This window comes from Pelophylax lessonae, assembly GCF_965119305.1.
Source record: "Pelophylax lessonae genome assembly, chromosome: 2".
NCBI classification, from domain to species: Eukaryota; Metazoa; Chordata; class Amphibia; order Anura; family Ranidae; genus Pelophylax; species Pelophylax lessonae.
Genome location: NC_138769.1, coordinates 369254382 through 369278803, shown reverse-complemented (window position 1 = coordinate 369278803; position 24422 = coordinate 369254382). Strand labels below are relative to the sequence as shown.

At 46.9% G+C, this 24422-nt stretch overlaps 1 protein-coding gene across 1 annotated transcript in view; it reads left to right on the top strand.

Annotated features, from left to right (window-relative positions):
* The window catches only part of SPOCD1 (SPOC domain containing 1), a gene marked incomplete at its 5' end in the record, with an annotated part of 374162 nt that overhangs the window by 250039 nt on the left and 99701 nt on the right, over positions 1 to 24422 (top strand). Inside the window, one exon of the mRNA XM_082245154.1 lies at positions 10377 to 10506. Coding sequence (XP_082101280.1) covers positions 10377 to 10506 — 130 coding nt within the window. The remainder of the gene's footprint in view (positions 1 to 10376; positions 10507 to 24422) is intronic.

The window sequence follows — 24422 nt, the reverse complement described above, 5'->3', positions numbered from 1 at the left end:
GTCCTAACAACCGATGAGTTTCCCACTCACAGCTGGATGTAAAAACGATTTCCATCAAGAAAATTGTGCTCCCCCTCCCAAATCCATACCAGGCCCTTCGGGTCTAGTATGGTATTTAAGGGGAACCCCAAGCTAAAATTGGAAAAAAAATGGCAGCCTTGAAAGTGGGGGGACTTCTGAGCGCCCCCCCCGAACTATACTAGGACATATTCCCTCAACATGGGGGGTGCTTTGGGGTAGGAGGGATGCCTTGTTCACATGTTTAACAAAGGGGGCCCCCAGATCCCCCCCCCCATGTGAATGAGTATGGGGTACATTTTTATTTTATTTTTTGTTGTTTTATTAAAGGATTTGTCAAAAACTGCCTACTGTCTTTTTTTACACTCCTACTTATTTGCATGAGTGGGCGGGATCTGGGGCCCCCTTGTTAAAAGGGGCTTCCAGATGCTGATAAGCCCCCGCCCGCAGACCCCTACAACCATCGGCTAGGGTTGTGGGGGAAGAGGCCCTTGTCCCTATCAACATGGGGACAAGGTGTTTTGGAGGGGGCAGAGCCCCCTCCTGCCCCAAAGCATTCCCCCATGTTCCATGTTAAGGACATGTGGCCTGGTATGGTTCAGAAGCCCTGCCGGGCCTCAAGCTCAGATAATGGCTTTTGGTATAGATTTTGGGGAGTCCCACGCCGTTTTCGAAAAAAAATTGGTGTAGAGTTCTTCTTAAAATCCATACCAGACCTGAAGGGTGTTTTTTATTGATGGAAATGTTTTTTTTTTTTATATTTAACTGTCAATGGAGAAACCCGCCTTTCCAGCCCGCTCCTTAGCAACCAGCTATACTTCAAATAGAATTCTGATTGGTTGATCAATTTTTGATTGATTTGAATTCTAATCTTTCCAAAAAGTAGAAATTCGTAAATAAAAAAAACGGATGTAGACAACGGATGTAAGAATTTAAAGTGGTTGTAAAGTCGGAAGGTTGTTATCTTAATGCACAGAAGAAAAGCCTTCTGTGTGCAGCAGCCCCCCTCAGTCCCTCTAATACTTACCTAGGTCTATCGAGATCCAGCAATGTTGCAGTTATGTCTCGGCTGCCTGGGACTCCCCTCCTCATTGGCTGAGACAGCAGCGTGGCGCCATTGGCTCCCGCTGCTGTCATTTAAAGTCTGTCAGCCAATGAGGAGGGAGGGGCCAGGAGCACCAAAGAGGGACCTGAGAAGAGAAGGATCAGGCCTGCTCTGTGAAAAACCATTGCACGCGGCAGGTAAGTATAACATGTTTGTTATTTTGAACTTAAAAAAAACAGGACTTTACAATCAGTCTGGATCCATTTTTTATCTGAATTTCTAACAAAACAACTTGAAGGAACAGATGAAAACGGAACGTCCGTGTGAAAGGGGCCCATAACCTTGAAGCTGATTGGTTTCTATACAGAACTGCATCAGATTTTGTGCACTCCAGTTTTTGTAAATCTCCCCCACAGTTTTACAGGTCTACTTCCTACCCTGTGACTTGACAGTAAAAGGGGAAGCAGCACACTGATGAGCTCATCTCTCTGTTTACTATGCTCTCTGCTTCTATCAGAATGCTTCTTTCACTGCAGCATATCTAAATGGGTCCCTGCATTTCCCTCCCCCTTTTTGAGCTCTGCTATACAGATTGTGTACAGAGCTAATGGTTGATATTAACTCATATTCAGTTACTTTCTTTCTCTATCGTTCATCGACAGATGCGGCTCCATCATTCAGAGACTATAGGGTTATGCTTCTCCAATCAGGAATATGCACTAGGCAGGAAAAAAGCTTAAAGCGGAGCTCCACCCAAAAGTGGAACTTCCGTTTAAGGTAGTAATAACCCCCTGACATGCCACATTTGGCATGTCATTTTTTTTGGGGGGGGGGGGGGGAGCGGGTACCTAGTTTTGACAGGTACCCGCTCCCACTTCCGCTCTGAGCGCCGCGACGCCCTGAACGGAAGTTCTCCTCTCCCCCTCCCTCCCTGCAATCTTCTGGGACATGTCAGAGGTCCCAGAAGATTGCCGACCAATCAAGATGCGCAGCGTAACTCGCGCTTGCACAGTGCGTACCCTGCTGTGAAGCCGCAAACTGTCACAGCCGGGTGCCCACAACAGTGATGCCGGCGCCGCTGAGACCAGAGGGAGAGGATCGAGGCTTCGGGTGGCCGCATCGCTGGACCGTGGGACAGGTGAGTGTGTGTTTATTAAAAGTCAGCAGCTACACTTTTTGTAGCTGCTGACTTTTAATAAACACAGAAAAGGCTGGAACTCCGCTTTAAACCCACCTATAGGGCTGTCCCTGCAGGCATAACCCCACACACTCTGCTATCAGCTTCAGTTTGTTTCTGCCTAGTTTTAGGAATAGGGCCTAGCTCCCTGCGGGGACTTCAGTCTTAGCTTTTAACAGGGAAATTTGTGTTAGTTGGTATTTTTTATTTTTTTTGCACAAGTTAGTTCCTGATTGACCAAGATCCAGAGGAACTACAAGCAGCAAAAAGACGATGAAGGGAATCTGGCCACAGAGGACAGAGAGAATGCAAAAGTGCTAAATAAATTCTTCTCTTCAGTTTTCACGAAAGAATTTGGGGGCTACACTAACCCAGCTTGTACTGTTAAAATAAATAATACACCTCAGGAAGCACCCCATGATTAACAGAAGATAGACTTAGAACTAAAATTGAAAAAATAAACATAAATAAATCACTGGGACTGGATGGCTTGCACCCTAGGGTTCTTAAAGAACTTAGCCAGGTGATAGACAGACCATTGTTATTGATCTTTATGGATAGTCTGCAGACGGGTATGGTGCCAGCTGATTGGAAAAAAGCCAATGTGGTACCAATATTTAAAAAAGGGCCGAGATATATCCCTGGGAATTTTAGGCCGCTTAGCCTAACATCAGAAATCTGCAAAATTTTGGTGGGTATGTTAAGGGAATATGTACAAGACTATAGTAATAAAAATGCTAATATTAGTAGTAATCAGCATGGATTTATGAAAAATCGTTCTTGCCAGACCAATCTACTGAATTAACCTTCTATGATGCCATCTAGATAAAGGAAGGCCTGTGGATGTGGACTGGACTTTGACACAGTTCCCCACAAACGCTTACTGTACAAACTAAGGTACGCAGGTATGGACCATAGGGTGTGTATCTGAATAGAGAACTGGCTCCAGGGGCGAGTCCAGAGGGTGGTGATAAATGGGGAGTACTCTGATTGGGCGGATGTGGAAAGTGGGGTCCCCCAAGGATCTGTCCTGGGACCAATCCTGTCTAATTTATTCATAAACAACCTTGAGGATTGGATATGCAGCACAATCTCGGTATTTGCGGACGATACTAAGCTAAGCAGCCCAATATCTTCTATGCAGGACGTGGTAACCTAACAAGCAGACCTGAACAAAATAATGGGGTGGGCAACTACATGGCAGATGAGGTTTAATGTTGAAAAATGTAAGGTAATGCACTTGGGTGTCAGAAATATGTACGCAAGTTATTTGCTAGGGGGGGGAACCTCTGGGTGAATCTGAATGGAAAAGGACCTGGGGGTCCTAGTGGACAACAGGCTTGGCAGTGGCATGCAATGCCAAGCTGCTGCAAGCAAAGCCAACAGAATACTGGCATGTATAAAAAAGGGGATTCACTCTAGAAATAAAGAGATTATTCTCCCACTTTTAAAGACTCTAGACCAGCCACATCTTGAAGATGCCATCCAGTTCTGGGCACCGGTCCTCAGAAAGGATTTGCTAGAACTGGAGAGAGTACAGATAAGGGCAACAAAGATAATTAGGGGAATGGAGGATATCAGGTATGAGGAAAGACTACAAGCATTAAACTTATTCTCTCTGGAGAAGAGATGCTTGAGAGGGGATATGATATCAATGTACAAATACTGTACCGGTGACCATAGCATAAGGAACAAACTTTTCAGAGTAAGGGAATTCAATAAGACACGGGGCCACTCACTAAAACTAGAAGAAAAACAGTTTAACCTTAAGCTACATAAGGGGTTCTTTACTGTCAGAGCGGTAAGGATGTGGAATTCTCTTCCACAAGCAGTGGTATCAGCAGGGAGCATCGATAGTTTCAAAAAAACTATTAGATGGGCACCTTAAAGACCACAACATAAAGGGGTATACAATGTCAGCAAGCGTGAGCAGCAATCGTGAGCAGGTTATAGGCCGGAATTAGGCCTCGCCACCACTGTGTCCCGACGGATGGGGACAAGCCTGCGAGTGGACCGTCTCCTTGGGACGCGACCAGCCGCAGCTTCCCCCTGGCTGACAGCACGACCATCCCGGGTGGGAGGTGTTCTGTTTCGGGGTGGCACCCAACTGGTATCCTGGTATCGTGGTATGGTAAGTAGATTGTCCCCCCCAAAACCTCTCACGGTCTCGGGGTGGATGTGGGCCCCCCCCTGAATAGTCGGACCCAAGGGGCTCCCTCTGTTCCCCTTGCCTCTCTGAGGACTGGGCTTGTATTCCCCTCAGTACTCCCTTACCCCTAGCGGTTTACCTTGGGGGGGGGGGGGTGGGGGCGGTAATATTGCGGCCGTTGTGGCGCTGCTGTGGCGGAGGTGGCTTGTCCTGATGGGGTCCTTGTTTGGGGCCCTTCTGATGCCTATTGTTCTGGGACCCCTTTTGGGGGGTCCTGGAGACTGCATGGCGCTGTGGGGGCCGCCATTTTGCTGTGCATCATGTATGTTTCTGTTCCCAGTGTATTGCATGGGCAGCCATTTTCTATAGTTCCCCATTGTGAATGCATTTTCCTGAGGTTCACAAGCTGGACAGGCATGCTGCATGACTTTTTTAAGTGACACTGCAGTCAATGTCACTTTCGTGTTGCATAAGCAAATGCTGGCAGTCTCCTGAACGGTCTGGTAACGTTGTTCTGGGGTTCCCTGTATTTTTTTCCTCATCCACTCTGCTATTAGTTCTATTAGTCAGGGATTGAGGGTCCGCTGTAATTGCGGTGGGATCGCCTTTTGGCGGCTCTTAAAGGGACACTGCTTTAATTTTAAAATCAGTGTAACATGGAGTCCCAGGATAAAATTTTCACCAGCAGACCCCCTGGGAGCGACTGTGGAACCTTGCCTGAAATCGCAGCTTTTTTGCTAAATCTGATGTCTAAGGTGGATTTTGTCATTTCAAGTGTTGCCAGCCACAAACGCCCTCTGCCTTGCCTCCATCAGAGGGGTCCTCGGACTCTGAGGCAGATGTGGCCACCCCAGACGTAGCCCACCCTGAGGGGTCAGTGTCTTCGCATTCTGATGGTGAAGAGGACCTGTCCTCCTCAGCCGCCGTGCTGCCTTGTCCAGAATTGTTTCACAATATTGTGGATGAACAATGGCGGCGCATATGCTGGTGGGGCCTAAGCGTTTTGCACTCCATTACCCCTTTGTGGAAGCAGTGTTCACTAGGTGTAATGTACCGCCGAAGGTGGATCGCCCGGTTTCCAGGTTAAATAAAGCGACTCTGGTACCGGTGGAAGAGTCACCGACTTTTGCGGACCCAGTGGAGAGACGGGTGGATTCCTTGTCCCGCCATCTCCACGTGATAACGGGGTCCATTTTTTTATTCAAACCGGTTTACTGTGCCTCAGGAAAGAGGTCAAAGTGCGTCCAATTCTGGATCTCAAGGCTCTGAACCAATTCATGCGGGTTCAGAGATTTTGTATTGAATCCATTCGCACGGTGGTGGCGTTACTACACCAGGGAGACTTCTTGGCCTCCATAGATATCAAGGATGCATATCTACACAATCCTATCTACGCTGGACTCCGGTGGTTTCTTCGTTTTGCCATAGCAGAAGAGCATTATCAGTTTGTGAGTACTGATCCTGGTGTTGGCATTGTTTCGCCAACGGGGGATTGCGGTACTTGGGTATCTGGACGATCTCCTGTTGAGAGCAGACTAACATTCAGCCCTGACGAGCGACCTGATGATCACTGTCCGCTCCCTACAGAAGTTTGGATGGAACATAAATTTCAAGAAATCTGCCCTGATACCTTTCTTGAGACTGGATTATCTGGGCCTGACTCTGGATTCAGCTTTGGTGAGGGTCTTTCTTCCCCCGGACAAGCTGCAGAACTTGCAGGGGGTGATCTGGGTGTTGTTGAAGAACAGGCGGCTCGGTTTGCTCAGTTCCATACCAGACCATTGCAAAGAGAGATTCTTGTCAAAGGGAACAAGGATCCAAAGTCCTTGGACACTTTGATTCGGTTGAGTCACAACACAAGATCTGTTCCGTTATGGTGGCTCCATTTTCCAGCACTATGCCAGGGCAAGTCCTTCCTCCCGTTGTTTTGGACAGTGGTGACCACGGATGCCAGCCTGTCAGGACTGTCAGTACTGGGGAAATTCTGTGCCCAGGGAACCCGGACAGTGGAAGAGTTCAAACTGCCGATAAACGTTTTGGAGCTCAGAGGAATAAAGCTTTGTCTGAGCCATTGGGCGACTCGTCTGCAAGATTGTCCGGTTTGGATTCAATCGGACAATGCCACGGCTATGGCTTACATCAATTACCAGGGAGGTGGCCGAGATTTTGGCCTAGGCGGCAAAGTTTGTTCCAGCCCCCTCTGCTGTGCACATCCCAGGTGTAGACAACTGGCAAGCGGATTTCCTGAGTCGGTAGGTGTTGGATCAAGGGGAATGGTCCCTGCATCTGGAGGTGTTTCATCACCTGTGTGTCCGGTGGGGGACTCCCAAAATCAATCTGTTTGCTTCTCGTCTCAACAAGGTACAGAGGTTCGTAGCCTCGCCGGTCTTGGTATGCGGAGCTGGTAAGTAGGTATAGACCGATTATCGGCAAGGCCGATATATCGCGGGCCGATATGCACTTTCTCCGATATATCAGTATCGGCCCCGGAACTGGCCAATATTGACGATATTTTTGTGATGTCATTCTGCCTTCTTAGATCGCCTTCCTCGCCTTGGACAGTCTCATCTGGAGTCGGGACTAGTCTCGGGGGAATGTATCACAGCCATACACCCACCCACAGCAGCCCGGTGCCAGCCAGCCACCTATGTCCACAGGACCTGTACCAGCCAGCCAGCCACAGGCACTGTACCAGCCAGCCAGCCAGCCACCCACAGGCAGAGATGTATAGTAACTAAGTAGAACTACTTCACTACTGTACTTAAGTACCGAAAGGCGGTATCTGTACTTTCCTAGAGTAGAATTTTTTTCTCCTACTTCCACTTTTACTTCACTACATTTTTTGCGATGATTTCAATACTCCGATATTTTTTTTTGTGCTGCATAGTTACTCGTTACTATTATAAAAATTACCACTGCCAGAACAGTAGATGGCAGGTTTCATGAAGCTCAAAACATGTGTATTATCAGCGCATACGAAAATAAATGCTACTGTATGTATAAATAAAAGCTGCATTTGAAATAATAAAAAACAATATGATGTTCAAACTTTTGACTTCTTTCTTTAATAACTACATAACACAGTACTTGTACTTTTACTTTCAGTACTTGAGTAGCAATTTTTTTTTTCAAAACTACTGGTACTTTTACTTTCAGTACTTGAGTAGCAACATTTTTAAAAAAACTACTTGCAATACTTAAGTACAAAAAATGTTGAATACTTTAGTACTTCTACTCAAGTCATTTTTTGATCGAGCACTTCCACTTCTACTCAAGTCACTTTTTGATCGAGCACTTGTACTTTTACTCAAGTATGGGTTTCGAGTACTTTATACAACTCTGCCCACAGGCGCTGTACCAGCCAACCAGTCAGCCACAGGCCCTGTTCCAGCCAGCCACAGGCACTGTACCAGCCAGCCACCCACAGGCCCTGTACCAGCCAGCCACCTACAGCCCCTGTGCCAGTCAAAGGGTGCCAGCCAGCAACCCACCACAGGGTGCCAGACAGCCAGCCACCCGCCACAGAGTGCCAGTCAGCCACCCACAGACAGGGTGCCAGAAAGCCAGCCACCCACAGGCACTGTACCAGCCAGCCGCCCACAGGCCCTGTACCAGCCAGCCACCCACAGCCCCTGTGCCAGACACCCACCTACCACAGGGTGCCAGCCAGCCACCCACCACAGTTTGCCAGACAGCTACCCACCATAGGGTGCCAGCCAGCCATCCACCACAGGGTGCCAGCCAGCCACCCACCCACCAGAGGGTGCAAGACAGTCAGCCACCCACCACAGGGTGCCAGCTAGCCAGCCACCCACCACAGGGTACCAGTCAGCCAGCCACCCACCACAGGGTGCCAGCAAGCCAGCCATTAAGCATTAAACAAAAATTAACATGTTCAGTACCAGATTTGTGTCAAAAATTGTCTTTATTTGGCAAAACTTTAAATGTACAAAATATCGGCCGATACTGATACGTTGTGACCAGAATATCGGTATTGGTATCGGCCCTAAAAAAACCATATCGGTCTATCCCTACTGGTAAGGTTGGTTCCCAAAGCTCCTTGGAGACTTCCTCTCAGGAAAGATCTGCTGTCTCAAGGACCGATCTTCCATCCTGCTTTACAGTCGCCAACTTTAACGGAATGGCTGTTGAAAGCCAGGTATTGAGAGATAGAGGTCTTTTTGATTCTGTGATTCCTACACTTTTGAAGGCTAGGAAGTCGACTTACAGGAAGATCTATCATCGTACGTGGAAATCGTACATTTCATGGTGTGAGTCGCTGAAGGTGCACCCTCGCTTGTTTTCGATTGCTAGGGTTTTGTCTTTCCTTCAGAAAGGGGTTGAACAGCAGTTGGTTTTGGGCACTATCATAGGCCAAGTGTCGACTTTGGCTATATATTTACAACGCCCGTTAGCTATGCATGCCTTGAATCGTACCTTCATACAGGGAGTGCACCATATGGCACCTCCGAGACGGTCCCCGCTACCGCCGTGGTATCTCAATTTGATGTTGTCTATTCTTCAAATGCCTCCCTTTGAGAACATTTGGGAGATTTCTCTGCTTTCATTTTCCCAGGAGGTTGCCTTCTTGGTGGCTATCCCTTCTGCTTGCAGAGTGTCTGAATTGGCGGCGTTGTCATGCTGCTCACATTATCTGGTGGTACACAGAGATAAAGTTGTACTTCCGACCTCATCAGTCGTTTCTTCCTAAAGTGGTTTCTGATTTCCATTTGAATGAAGACATTGTGCTGAGTTCACACTGTCCTAAGCCCAAGCATCCTAAGGAAATTGCCTTGCATTCTTTGAATGTGGTTCGGGCCATTAGAGTTTACCTGGCGGCTACTGAATCTTTCAGGAAATCGGACTCTCTCTTTGTCCTTACTGAAGGACCTCGAAAAGGATTGGCTGCGTCTGCTGCGATTATATCCTGATGGATCAGGCAGACGGTTGTTCAGGCTTATTACTGAAGGGTTAGGTTCATCCTTTCCCATTGAAGGAGTATTCTACTAGGGCGCTGAGGGCCTCTTGGGCTTTTCGCCATCAGGCGTCAGTGCTGCAAGTGTGCAGGGTGGCAACTTGGTCATCTGTGCATACTTTCACAAAATTCTACAAAGTTTATGTGTTGGCATCTTTGGATGCTTCCTTTGGCCGCAAGGTTTTGCAGGCTGCTGTTTGAAGAGAATCTTTTTTTGTTTCTCTTTGAGGGTGTATGTTTTTTCTGGTTGAGCTCCTGTTGTTCCTGGTTGAGCTCCATGTTATCTGGTCGGCTAAGTTTAGCCTTTGGAGAATTATGACTTCTTTGCGTTGTCTTACCACCCCTCATGAATATACTGCTTTGGGACATCCCTATAGTTTCTGAAGAGATGGAGCTGCGTCTATCGATGAACGATAGAGAAAACTGAATTTTTGTAAGAACTTACTGTAAAATCCTTTTCTCTGAAGTCCATCGACAGACGCAGCACCCGCCTCTCTACTTCTGAGTGAATGGGTTTTTTTTGTATTCTAAGCACTGCTTGCAACTAAAGTGATGCTGATAGCAGAGTGTGTGGGGTTATGCCTGCAGGGACAGCCCCATGGGCGTGGTTAAGCTTTTTTCCTGCCTAGGGCCTATTCCTGATTGGAGGAGCATAACCCTATAGTCTCTGAATGATGGAGCCACATCTGTCGATGAACTACAGAGAGAATAATTTTACTGTAAGTTCTTACAAAAATCCAGTTTTGCTTGCATTACAAAATACATTTAATGACAGCAGCATTGGTGTGTGTCATTTTTTTTTTAATGTGTATTTGGAGGTCAGCTTTAATTAGGCAACCATAATTCATGATATATACACCTCTGCATATTGGACAAACCTTTATGCATTTATTCTTGAGACTCACAAACTGTAGTATTCTAATATGTACATTGATTACATCATAACTACCTGTAACATACAGATAGTTGTTATACACTTAGAAGGTCTACCTAATGATTTTCCTGTTTCTAGAGATGATTTGAATGTGGAAATTCAGGGGATATCTCCAGCTATCTGGAAAGGATTAATCCAGATGTTTTCAATAAGGCAATTCAAAGTTACAGCTGTTCAAGTTTCTGGTTACAGTACCCACCTTTGCCAGGTGAGCCTTTCATTAAAAGTTTATACAATGTTGCTGTGTGCGATCTGACAGCTAGTTGTGTAGACCCAGACATATTTTACAATACATTGCTTTAGAATTTATCCAGTGGATTTCAGATAATAAAATGCAATACATTTTTATGTTTCCCATCTGCGCTAGTTTATTCCTCCTAATTAAGTTTTAATATATTCCTCTTGTCAAACAAATTACTGTAGGCTATAAATCACTTGCACTTACTTACTGTTATAATAGTGAACTTCAATTGACTATAAAAAACTCAAAGATCTGTTAGAGTAAATTATTTCATAACACATCACTTCTTAACAAACAGTTCAAATCACAACAGCCCAGTTAAATGTCATTATGTGGTGCTTCCTATCCATGTAGATCTTGGTTTAATTTAGCCTTAATAATGCACCCCTTTTATGAAGTGCTTATGGCACTTTGTTTAAACTGTATCAATATAAACATCATACTGCAATGTGAGATAGTGATGTTAATGGAGACTGCAGCATAGCTTTCCTTAGTAATGTGAACTGAAACTAGAGTGTATTTTCAGTGAATCCATATTGAAATTATTAAAGCGGTTGTAAACCGCTGTTTTTTTTTTTGGCCTGCAAGGTAAAGGCATAATGTGCTAGTATGCATAACATACTAGCACATTATGTGATACTTACCTGAAAACAAAGCCCTCCAGTGATGTGATGTCGCTGGAGGCAGCATCCATCTTCTCCTGGTCTTCCTTCTGGGTTCACGGACATCGACTGATGTAATCGGCTGCATGTAATGTAAATATCGCCTAAATGGTACACGTTTAGGAGATATTTACAGTACCTATAGGTAAGCCTTATTATAGGTTTACCTATAGGTACAAACTATACATTAGACTTTGCTTCCTCTTTAATATTACATTTCCTAAATTATTTTTTAATACTTCTGTGCACTTCATATTTATGTATATTCTTTTGTTTCATTTATAAGTAGGGTATTGTAAAGATGAACTTATACCCTGCAATAAATTATTAAGAATGTTAGGATTCACTGTGGAGTTCTGTGACTTTTATGACTACACTAACTAAAGTCTGTTGCTGGTCACTGAAATCCTTGTGGAATCAATATTGCCATATAATTTGCAGCTGGAGATGCTAGTTTGCAATACGCTCTTTCTTTTAAGTGCTTATGGCATTTTCTGTAAACTATGAGTGTAAAGAGAGCATGTTGTTATGCCACACTATGTTTGTGCAGTGTAAATGCAGGCAAATGTCACACTGTGAGATTGCAGTAAACCTAATCCACTCCAGTCATTTTTCTGTTTCGCCACTTATGTGCTACTTACTTGTAAATCCAAGTATACATGTATCGAAATTTGGACCGTTCAGCAGGCCAAATTTTTGTAGGCATCTACCGCTGTCTGTTCAAGAGAAGGCGGTCTAATGACTTTGGTTGAGCGGTCCTGCTGGAAAACCAGCATTCAATCAGCACATACAGCCAATGGATCCGCGCTGATTAGTGTATTCTGGCTAGGGGGTGTCCAAACTGTCAAAATACAATAGTGCCGAATGGGGAGATCCCTGCATCCACATCACTTGTGTAGATGCAGGGATCTGTTAAGTTTTTTTTTTTTTTTTTTCAATCTGCTGGTTGAACAAAGAAAAAAAAAACTGTGCGTGCACACCCTGCCTAAGGATATACATTAGGATTAAATATATCTACCCATGTAAAGGTGACTGTGCACAGGATACTTAAAGTGATTATAAAGGTTTATCATTTTTTTAATTTAAATAAAAAAACACATTATACTCACCTTCTCTGTGCAATGGTTTTGCACAGAACAGCCCTGATCCTCCTCACCTGGGCTCGCCAACAGGCATTTATGGCGCTGACATGGAAAGGTTTTCCACCTTAATGTAGAGAATGTAAGCCCATTTTCAGACTGAAAGACCGTGTATAGGGCAAAAAAACTCAAAAGACTGAAAATATTATCCTTTGCATTGTTCACCTATTTTGTAGGGGAACTTTTAATTCTTCTACTTAAAGTGGAGCTCCACCCAAAAGGGGAAGTTCCACTTGTTTGCACCTGTCCCCCCTCCACTGCTACATTTGGCACTTTTCAGGGGGAAGGGAGGGAGTGGGTACCTGGTTTTGAATGGCACCCTCTCCCACTTCTGGCTCAGGTCACTGCCTTATTTTGAGCTTGGATCCCCCCCCCCCTTTCCCCTACAGTCTTCTGGGACACATCAGAAGTTCCAGAAGGCTACAGGATCATTCACAAGGCGCAGCACTACTCGGGCTTGTGCAGTGGGAAACCGGCTGTGAAGCTGCAAGGCTTTGCTTCTTGTTTCTCTTACTTGCCATGCTGGTACCTGCACCCCAAGCTTATTGAAGAATTTGTTCGGGTGAGGACATCGCTGGATGCCTGGACAGTCTTTACATTAAAAGTCAGCAGCTACAGTATTTATAGCTGATGACTTTACATTTCTTTAGGGGGAGCCTGGAGCTTTAATCATAGGGGTCACAAAGCTTAAAACATATTAAACTTCAACATTTGTAAAAACATAATAATTCATAGATAAAAAAAAAAGATAATTATTTGTTTTTATAGTTTTTATTCAGCTGCACCGTTTAAGGAGTAGCTTGAAAAGGTAACTCCACTTTGTGGGAAAAAATATCAAATAAACAAAAAATATTATAGCAAATACAGTTGCAACACAAGTCATATTGTAATTAAATGCTATTAAAAATGACCTTTCCTTTTCAATCTGCAGCTCTGTAATTTTCTGAAAATGCAATGCAATATGGCTACCTGGAGGGGTTTTGTACACAGAATGTTCTGCTTGTGTGGTTGGCTCGCTTATTTTCTCAGAAGTCTACACTTCTGAGATACAGGTCAGATTTCAGGCATTCCCTGCAACAAAAATGTAATTTCTCTATCGTTTATTGACGGAAACAGCTCCAGAATCTTCTTGGCCATTTGGTTATGCTGACCCCTACAGGAGTAGGACACTAGGCAGGAAAAAGCTTTACCACGCCTATGGGGCAGTACCAGGGGATATACTCCCACTTCCAGCTATAGGCACTCAGTTTTTTTTCTGCCTAGTCAGGAGTAAGAACCTAGTTCCTTGCTGGAATCTTTGGTCCTGGCATTTTTTCCTTTTTAAACTGATTTTTTTCCTCTTTTATTATTTTCTGTTCCTGTGAGAACTAATATCAACTACTGGACTGGATATTCTATATCCTTCTGGTCTCCCCATTCCGGCCAGTGAGCGTGATCCGATCTCAGCTCCACGCTAGGTCAGCCACGACATAGCCCCACTGGGGCTGGCCGGCGAGTTAAAACGTCTCGGGAGGATGCACACGACCTGGTCACAGCTTGAGTTGCAGCGTGCCTCTGGCCCACAGCACCCCCATTCTGATGGTGCAGTGGTCTGCGTGGAGTGGTGCCCACCCGTTTCCATGGAATGGTAAGTAGCTGTGTCTCCACTACCCCTGGAGGGTTTTGGGGTGGACGTGGGCCCCTCCATGGGACAGTCGGACCCCTGGGTTACCCTTCATTCCCCCCAGCCTCTCTAAACAGTCACTGTGGGTCTTTGAAGCACACAGTTGGAGGGAAAGCGCTGACAGGAGCAGGCTACTATTGGGTGGTATGTAGGAGTTAAACTCCGCGCTAAGGAGGTGTGGTGTCTAGGTAAAATAAGCTGCAGCCTCCCTAGACTATAGACAAAGGCTATATTGAAAATGAAGATGGAGGTATGGGATGGCGCTGCTTAATCAGGATGAGGAAAGTATGTGTACCAATGTGTATAAACAATTGAATATAAATATGAACAATAGATAAATAAACAATAATAAATAAATAAATAGTGTATATATGCTAAAAGTGGGTGTGATACATGTGCAAATTAAAAGCAAATACAAGTGACAAAGGATCTTAGGTAAAAAAGATATGATAATAAAGTGATCAGGTGCACTCAAAAAATTGCCCAGAATGTTAAAGTGCAAAAAAATTGTATATAGAAGGTTGCCAATAAGGTGAGTGTGCACAAATTTGATAAAATCAGATGGTGACCAACAATGGCAATAAAGTGATTAGTGACAATAAAGCAAAGTGGATATCAGCTGGCAAAAAAGTGGCAAGTGCAGTAAACGATCAAAGTGACTGAGTAACAGAAATATCAGCCAAAGAATATATTAAAGTGATTAGTGCACATAGGTATTCTATTGGAAAAAGGTGAATATCATCTGATAAAGAAGTCCATATGACTAGTATTCAAATTCAGAACAAGGTGACTAGGTGACAAATGAAGTCCATAAATGAATATAAGTGACAAATTCAAATACCAGAGGTGACCCCGCGGTGGGTAGCGAGGTGAGGTGCTCGGTGACCCCTAGAATAAGTAGCGCACTCACCAGAGATACCCACCCCACCCCCACATTTTTGGCACCCTCAAACATTTAGGCTGTGGCTTGTGGCAGCATTTCTCTGGCTCTGAGGAAGGGGGTTCGCCCCTGAAACGCGTCAGCCTAGCCACAGCAGCCCCAGGCAACCATCTGCTTATTCGCTACTTTTGGGACCTTGGCTACCTTGGAGATTGTACATGATTTGTTGATGTGTGTAATACCACACCAGTTTTGTGAGTATTCTGTACACTTTTTAATATTTTAATAAATGGTTTTAATCATAATGCACTAGGTCGGTGCGCCCTCCTTTCTTTTTTTTCTTTTCTCCCAGTTGGTTCTGGATACCCTTGATCCTGAAGGGGGCAGCAAGACCAGTAGCGTTTTTAACACCTGAGTTTGAAGTGTACCTCTCTCTACTCCGCCAGACTCTACTTGAGCGCAGGAGATTTTGTTTTACTGTGGCTTGTGGCCTACTGGACCGCAGTTTGCGGCCTACTGGCATCTCGTCCCAACAGGAAGGTGCTTAGGTTTGTGGCGCAGTCTCAGGATCCTCTGGCCGACACCACAGACGCACTGGTGGCTCCTTTGGGGCCAGTATCATCTGATATACGTCTTTCCTTATCTAGAACTTCTGCCAAGTCTCCTGCGTAGGTTTGAGGCAGAAGGGATTACGGCCATCCTAGTGGCTCCAGACTGACCTCATCGGTCTTGGTACACAGATCTGATACAGTTGGTCGTCGATGCTCCTTGGAATCTTCCTCTTAGAGGAGATCTGTTGGCTCAAGGGCCAAACTTCCATCTTGCCTTACAGTCGCTGGCTTTAACGGCTTGGCTGTCAAAGCCAAGTGCTGAAAGATAGAGGGTTGTCTGAATCGGAGTGTCCCACGCTGGTGCCAGCTGTTTAATCTACTTTTATGTAGATTTACCATCAGCTTTGATGAGTGTACTTTGCGGATGTGAATCTCTTGGGGCCCATACCCGTTCTTTTTTTGGTGATTTGGAGTTGGTTTCCTTCAACGAGGTATTGAGCAGCACCTGGCTTTGGGTACCATCAAGAGCCAAGTTCGACCATTGGTAGTTTTCTTTCTTTGTTCTTTGGCTACGTCTTCTGTGGTCTGCACCTTTGTTCAGTGGGTTCCCCACATGGCTCCCCCAGTACGGTCTGCGTTGCCCTTGTGGGATCTCAACTTGGTGCTGTCTATTCTTCAGTAACCGCCATTGGAAAGTATTTGTGAGATTCCTCTGATTTCATTTTCCCAGAAGGTAGCCTTTCTTGGTGGCTTTTTTCTTCTGCACCGAAGGTGTTGGAACTGGCAGCTGTTCACCTTACTTGGTGGTTCACAGAGATAGAGTGGTGCTCCATACCTGTCAGTTTCCTTCCTATGGTCATCTCTGGTTTCCATTTATATAAAAGCATTGTGTTGCTTTCCTTGTGTTCTAAGCCTAAGCACCCTAAAGAGATTGCCTTACATTCTTTGGATGTGGTTCAGGCAATCAGGGTGTACCTGGCGGCGAGTGAGTCTTTCCAAAAAATCTGATTCCCTGTTTGTCCTTAAAAATGGTTCCAGTAAAGGGCTGGCCATGTCTGCTGTGACCTTTTCCAATAGATCAGGCAGATGGGGTGCAGGCCTCTTGTATTAAAGGCCAGGATTCTCCATTTTCCTGTTAAGGGCGCTCAGTGCCTCTTGGGCTTTCCTTCATCTGGCATCAGTGGTGCAGGTTTGCACCTGGTTGGCCATGCACTTTTACAAAATTTTCTAGGGTAGATATGTTGGCATCTGTTGATGCCACCTTTGACCGCAAAGGTTTTGCAGGCTGCTGTTGGAGAGGGTTAGTCCTCTTTGAGAGTGAAAATGTTTGCCAGATGAGCTCAAGTAGTTTCCTGGTTGAGCTCCTGTCTTACCTGGATCGCTACGCTTAGCCTTTGGGAAGTATGTTTATTGCTGTGTTCTTCCCACCCCTCATGTTGACGCTTTGGGACGTCCCAAGGGTCAAAGACAATAAGGAGCTATGTCCGTCACTGAACGAAAGAGAAAACTGGATTTTTGTCTTACCGTAAAATCCTTTTCTCTGACGTTCATTGACAGACACAGCACCCGCCCCCAAAAGAGTTGGGGGTTATGTTCTTCTGACACTGCTTGTTACAAAACTGAAGAGCTAGAGCAGGAAGTGGGAGTATATCCCCTATGGGCGTAGTCAAACTTTTTTCCGCCTAGTGTCCTACTTCTATGGAGAGCAGCATAGCTAAGGGGGTTAAAGAAAATATGGAGCTGTGTCCGTCAATGAACATCAGAGAAAATTATTTTATGGTAAGACAAAAATCAATTTTTTTGGGCAAGATACTCCCAAAAGGAAATCACGTCTAAAGGGATGCAGACCCTGCAATTTTCCTCATTCGAGCCCTGCAGGTGCAGCTGCTGATTGATAATTCTGAAACCACTCCCATTAGATTCACTTTCTACATGGACTCAGAGAAACACACAGTGATTTCTTCAGAATAAAAAAAGGTGGGAATCAGATTTTTTCTCAACAAAAGTGGAGTTACTCTTTAAGGATGAATCCCAGGCTATAACACAAATGATTGCAATTATGTATGTATTAAAAAAAATGAACACATTTATTTTAAATGCAACTAGTATTAAAGCGGTAGTAAACTTTCCTAAAAAAAAAAAAAAATATATATATATATATATTCTCCTAAAAGGTATTGTCATAATGTGCTAGTATGTGATGCATACTACCGCTTTAATTATGAAAAACGTACCTTAGAACGAAGGCTTTCAGCGGCGAGCTGTCACTGCTGACAGGAGTTCCATCTTCACCCATTTTCCTTCCGGGCTTGTGGGCTGCTGCGATTTGAATGCCTGAACCGTAATGATGTCACTCCTATGCATGCACACAGTAGTCATGGCTGTGGCAGGGAGCTCTGCAGGGAAGGCATGTGCCAGTGACGTCACCTGCTGCACAAACAGAAAATATCTCCAAAATGGTACACATTTAAGAGATATTCTTTGTATGTACAGATAAGCTTTATTTTATGCTTATCTGTAGGCACAGGTGTACCAGCGGTGTTTACTACCGCTTTAAAACCTACGCTTAGTTAACTTTTTTTTTAAAATAAGCACTGGGGACAGTACTTACATTTGATGAAAAATGTTCCTTGTGCTGGTTGCTACTCTCTTCCAGTGCTGCAAGGGGGTTAATACAGCCGTTGGACCTGTCATAGGCACTCATCAAGAGTGCCAACTATGTTCACCTTTTCCATGCCCTTTATTCATTGAAGCTGTACTATCCTTTGTTAAAGGATAAATTTGCCTTTCGTAAGGTTACATGTTACACCCATATTCAAAGTGTAACATATAACAGGTTATGAACAGACCAGCCCCCGCACCTCCCCGATTCCCCCATCTGACAGTTAGTGGGGCTAGCCGTCACAATCTTTAAAAAAAATGTGGCCAAGTGGGGCTCCAACTGCCCAGCCATGTCACTCATTCACAGTTTCCTGTGATTGGAAAACTACAAGGTCCAGAAGCCTTTGCCGCTTTTAGATTTCAATTACTAACTGGGCACTGTGGAGTGCTGTGGTAGTTCATTCTCCCTTCCTGGTAAATTGTATCTGCTTTCCCATACGGGCACACAGATACAATGGCAGATCTGCTGGAGACCTGTATGGCACCTGCTGGTGCAATAATTTAAAGGCTCCAAAAAAAAAAAAAAGCACATTTCTCTTGCGTCCTCTGACAGTCGCCGCCCACTCATACAATCTGCACGTCTGGGTATTGGTCTTATCCACAGGAGTAAGCTAGGCAGAAGATTCGTTAGAATATACACAAAAACTTTGTATAGACACACCTACAGGGGGCTGTCCCTCTGGTCCAATACCCCCAGCGCATATCCAATTCAGTTTGTTTCTGCCTAGAATAGGAGTAGGCTGGCTTTTCCCTGGCTGGGGCTGCAGTCTCAGCATTTTTTCTTCTTCTTATTTTTTCTCTCTAGAAAAGTGTTTTTTTCTTTTAAAAAGATAGCTTTTTATTTGTTCCTGCGCTTAGTTAGTCGGACTTTGGGTGACTACAGCGTTTGCGGAGCTGGGAATCGCACTGGTTATCCTAGAGCTTTACGGAATCCCAGCCTGCCATCGAGCGTTAGCAGGTTATGTGTACGCCCAGGCCTTGCAAACGACTATGTCCCTGACCTCAGGGACGAGCCTGCGAAGTTGCTATCTTCGCCGGGATGGCTCAACTGCGGTACGCCGCATGTTGATAGCGTCCACTTCGGCTGGTGGCACCACCATTTAGAGTGGGAGGCTTCCTGTCACAGAGCGGTACCCACGTTTTTGCTGGACCGGTGAGTACCATGCTACCCCTTTGTGGCATGTCATGTCTGTCGGGGTGTGTATGTGGGCCCTCTGTTTATGGGGATGGCAGTTCGGTATGGGTTCTGTAATGTCCCCCTCATATCTGTAAGTGCGGTCCCTGCGTGTCCCTTCCCGGTGCCTGCGGGGGCGCTGTGGCTGTTCCACCGCTGTATGGGGGTTTGCGGGGATCTCCAATGTCCCTCAGATGCTTGTGCAACTATTGGGGGTACGGTACATGCTGTGTGGGGGCCGCAATCGGCGCGAAACCGCGCGGCTGCCATTTTAGGTGTGGGCAGGCTGTCTGGCTTCATTGTGAGGGCAGCAGCCATTTTGTGCAATGCTGATGGCACCGATCGTGCGCCATCTTTAGTGTGGGCAATCTGTCCTTATGTGGACAGCGGCCATTTTCCCAGAGCTTTCCCCATAGACTTGCATTGGCAACCATTTTCTTGTGGCTCAGGGCTATTTCTGCCTCTAGAGGCATGAGGACACTTCCTCTTTCTTCACATGCAGATCGATTCAGCAGCGTGGGGGCAAGTATAGCTCACTGTGGGGGATTGTATTGTTTTTCCTGGCCTGCATCCCTGCTAGCATTCATTTTCTTGCAGTTTACTGTAGCACAGGGCTTGCTCTTCATTGCGGTGCATTTGCGGTGGGGACAATGGAAATTGCAGATTTTAAGGGCCAGTGTCATTTAAATTGAGATTGCTATTATGGAGTCCCAGGATAGCAAATTCCCCCCAGATCTGGTGAAAGGTTCAGGTACTCCTGAATCCTCTGCTATAGTCTCACTTACTGCTGCACTTGCGACTTTAGCGTCCAAAGTGGATTTGTTGATGTCTGACCGGGCTTCTAAGAAAAGGCCTGTGCCCTCTGTCTTCTGATTCAGAGCCAGATATGGTTGCCACGGACAGCGTACCCCCTGAAGGGTCTCAGTCTTCTCAGTCGGATGGGGAGGAGGGGGATTCCCCCTCCGGATCAGCGCGGGAACGCGCTGCGGTGTCTGCGCTTATTAGCTCTGTTAAGGACACTTTACATTTGGATGATGAGCCACACGTGTCGGGTAAGCGGTCTTCCTTTGGGACCCGCAAAGCCCAGAAATCGGGTCAGGTTTTTCCTTGTCCCGCAGAGTTTCACGATACCGTGAATGAACAATGGCACCATTTAAAATGTAATTTTGTGGTGCCCAAGAGATTTCAGTACCGTTATCCCTTTGCGGATCCGGTGGATTCTCGCTGGACTGCGGCTCCTAAGGTGGACCACACTGTGTCCAGGTTAAATAAAGCCACTTTAATGCCCGCGGAGGATTCTCCAGTGTTTAAGGACCCGGCGGACAGGCGGGTGGAAACTCTTACCTGCCACATCTACCTAGTAGCGGGTTCCTTACTGAAACCAGTGTTCGCTTCGGTGATGGTTTCTCAGGCTGTTGTGGAGTGGGCCAAGGCGCTTAAGCGCACTCTGATTGCTGATTCCGCCCCCCTGCTATGGTGGATCAGATAGGTCAGGCTGTTTTATACCTGTGTGACGCGGCCTTGGATGAGGCCCTGTTAGCCGCACGACTGTCTGCAGTCGCAGTTACGATTCATCGCATCGTTTGGTTTAAAAGCTGGTCGGCCGACCAGTCTTCCAAGAAGACGGTGTCTGACATCCCTTATGCGGGGAGTCGTCTTTTTGGCGGACTCTCTGGATGAACTGGTTGGATCACTGTGGGCAAGAGCACTCTGTTGCCCCAGGTGTCCAGGGGAAAATCTTTCCGCGGCAAGCGGGTCCCTCCTTTAAACCTAACCAGGGGTCCTTTCGTGCCTTCAAGGCACAAGACAAAGGGAAGTCCTTCAAGGCCTCTGGGGGCCAGAAGAAGTCTTGGGCTGGCAATTCAAAAGCCGTCCGCGCGGGCACAGCGGCTCAGTCCGCCTCGACCCGAAGGGGCGCCCTCACCCGTTTCAGGGGTGGGGGGACGTCCGCGCTGTTTTCCTGGGCCTTGGCTGGCCAAGATTCAGGACAGGTAGGTTCAAGAACTCATTCGGTCAGGGTACAAGATCGAGTTTCGATCACGCCCAGCAGACAGATTCTTTCCCTCAAATCTTCATTTGACCACAGATCGTCTCCGAGATCTCCATCGGGCGGTTCAGGATCTCCTAGCCCAAGGGGTGATTGTCCCGGTTCCACAGCTGGACAGGTTTCGGGGTTTTTACTCTAATCTGTTCACAGTGCCCAGAAAGGAGGGCAAGGTGCGTCTGATTCAGGACTTAAAGTTTCTAAACCGCTTTGTGCGGGTTCAGAAGTTCCGAATGGAGTCCCTCCGGTCGGTGGTGGCGTCTCTGAGTCCAGGGGAGTTCCTGGCTTCCATCGACCTCAAGGATGCGTATCTACACATCCCTATTTACGAGGGTCATCAAAGGTACCTCCGATTCTCAATAGCGGAGGAGCATTATCAGTTTGTGGCGCTGCCTTTCGGCCTAGCTTCAGCTCCAAGGGCCTTTACCAAAGTTTTGGCTACTGTTCTAGCCTTGTTGTGGGTACAGGGGATTGCCATCCTGGGTTACCTGGACGATCTCCTATTAAGGTCGAGCTCTAGTGCCTATCTGTTGCGCGATCTGTCGATCACGGTTCAGACGCTCCAGGAGTTCGGGTGGACAATCAATTTTAAGAAGTCGACGTTGTCCCCTTCTGTTCGCCTCCCTTACCTGGGGATTATTCTGGACTCCGCCCAGGCAAAGGTCTTTCTTTCAGAGGACAAGCTCCGGATCCTGCAGGCCGAGGTCAGGTCCCTCAGGGACAACGAGTTTTCTTTGCTTCGGACCTGCATGCAGTGCCTGGGCTTGATGGTGTCGGCTTTCGAGGCGATCCCATTTGCACAGTTTCACACGAGATCTCTTCAAGCAGATATTCTGGTCCGGTGGGACAGACATCCTCAGTCTTTGGAAAGGAGGATTTCTTTGAGCCCCCAAGTCAGATCGGATCTCCTGTGGTGGCTCCAGTCTCCGGCTCTGAAGGAAGGCAAGTCCTTTCGTCCGTTGCTATGGACTGTGGTCACCACGGACGCCAGCATGTCGGGCTAGGGTTGGAGTTCTGGGCAAGTTGTCTGCCCAGGGCACTTGGTCGGAGGGGGAATCATCCCTACCGATAAATGTCTTGGAACTACGGGCAATCAGGCTCTGTTTGCTCTGTTGGTCGGATCGTCTTCAGGGCTGCCCAGTGCGTGTGCAGATGGACAACGCAACTGCGGTGGCTTACATCAATCACCAAGGGGGCACCAGGAGTGCCCGGGCGGCCAAGGAAGTGGCCGAAATTCTGTCATGGGCCGAGACGCAGGTCCCAGTGATTTCGGCAGTTCACATTCCAGGTGTGGAGAACTGGCAGGCGGACTACTATCTGAGTCGCCAGACCCTGGACCAAGGGGAATGGTCCCTACACCCGGAGGTGTTTCAGATGCTGTGTGCACGGTGGGGATCCCCGGACGTGGATCTTTTCGCGTCTCGTTTCAACAACAAGGTGGGAAGGTTCGTGGCAAGAACGCACGACCCTCTGGCGGATGCCTCGGACGCGTTGGTAGTGCCTTGGACTCGGTATTGGCTGATTTATGCCTTTCCCCCGATTCAGTTGTTGTCCAGATTCCTTCGCAGGTTGGTCTCGGAACCGAGGTTGGTGATTCTGGTGGCCCCAGACTGGCCACGCCGGTCTTGGTACGCGGACATCATGCACCTGGTCGTCGAGCCTCCCTGGCGGCTCTTGTTAAGAGACGATCTTCTGTCTCAGGGGCCAATCTTCCATCCCGCTTTACAGTTGCTGGCTTTGACGGCGTGGCTGTTGAAAACCAGGTCTTGAGAGACAGAGGTCTCTCGTCGGTGGTCATTCCTACCTTGCTCAAGGCCAGGAAGGCCTCTTCTGGTAAGATTTATTATCGTACCTGGAAGGCTTATTTCGCCTGGTGCTAGTCGCAGGGATTCCATCCACGCTCCTTTTCGGTGGCGAGAGTGTTGGCTTTCCTGCAAACTGGTGTGGAGCAGCATCTTGCGCTGACCACTGCTAAGGGCCAGTTGTCTGCGCTGGCCATTCTTTTTCAGCGCCCTTTGGCGTCGAACTCCTTGATCCGCACCTTCATTCAAGGGGTGCGTCATCTGGCTCCCCCTTGGAGGGCACCCTTGCCTCCTTGGGACCTGAATTTGGTTCTGTCAGTTTTGCAACGTCCTCCCTTTAAGAACATCCGGGAGAATCCCCTGCCGGTGCTGTCACAGAAAGTTGCCTTTCTGGTGGCGATCACATCTGCTCGCAGAGTGTCGGAGTTAGCGGCCCTGTCTTGCCGCCCCCCCTATCTGGTTGTTCATAGGGATAAAGTGGTCTTGCGACCTCATCAGTCTTTTCTTCCGAAAGGGGTTTCTGACTTCCATCTCAACAAGGACATTATCTTGCCTTCACTCTGTGCGAAGCCTAAGCATCCTAAGGAGTTTGCCTTGCATTCCTTGGATGTGGTCCGGGCGATCAGGGTTTACCTGTCGTCTACGGAATCCTTCAGAAAGTCAGGTTGTCTTTTTGTCCTTCCTGAGGGACCTTGGAAGGGTACGGCTGTGTCTGCCGCCACCATTTCTAAATCAGGCAGACGATTGTGCAGGCCTATTCAATTAGGGATCAGGTTCCACCTTTCCCTGTCACAACACACTCTACTAGAGCGCTTAGTGCGTCTTGGACCTTCCGCCATCAGGCGTCGGTGACCCAGGAGTGCAAGGCGGCGACCTGGTTGTCCGTGCATACCTTTACCAAATTTTACTAACTTGATGTCTTGGCATCAGCGGATGCCTCTTTTGGCCGCAAAGTTTTGAGTGCGGCAGTGCCTTAGCGGAGACAGGGTGTTTTTGGCCTGTCTCCTCCTGTTGGGGTTTTTTTCCCTTTTGTTTGTTTTCCTGGGCCCTTGCTCATGTTGAGCTTTCTTGTTGCCCAGTGTTTACCTTTCTGGTTCAGATAAGGTTATTTTCTCTGACCTGGGTGCTGCGTTGCCTTTTTGACGGTTGCGTTTTCCCACTCCTCACATCTACACTGCTTTAGGATGTCCCAGACGTGCAGATTGTAAATAGAATTTTTGTATGAACTTACCGTAAAATTCTTTTCTCGGAGTCCTCTGACAGTCGCCGCCCCCCACCCCTCTTTTGAGGTTCATGGATCTCTATAC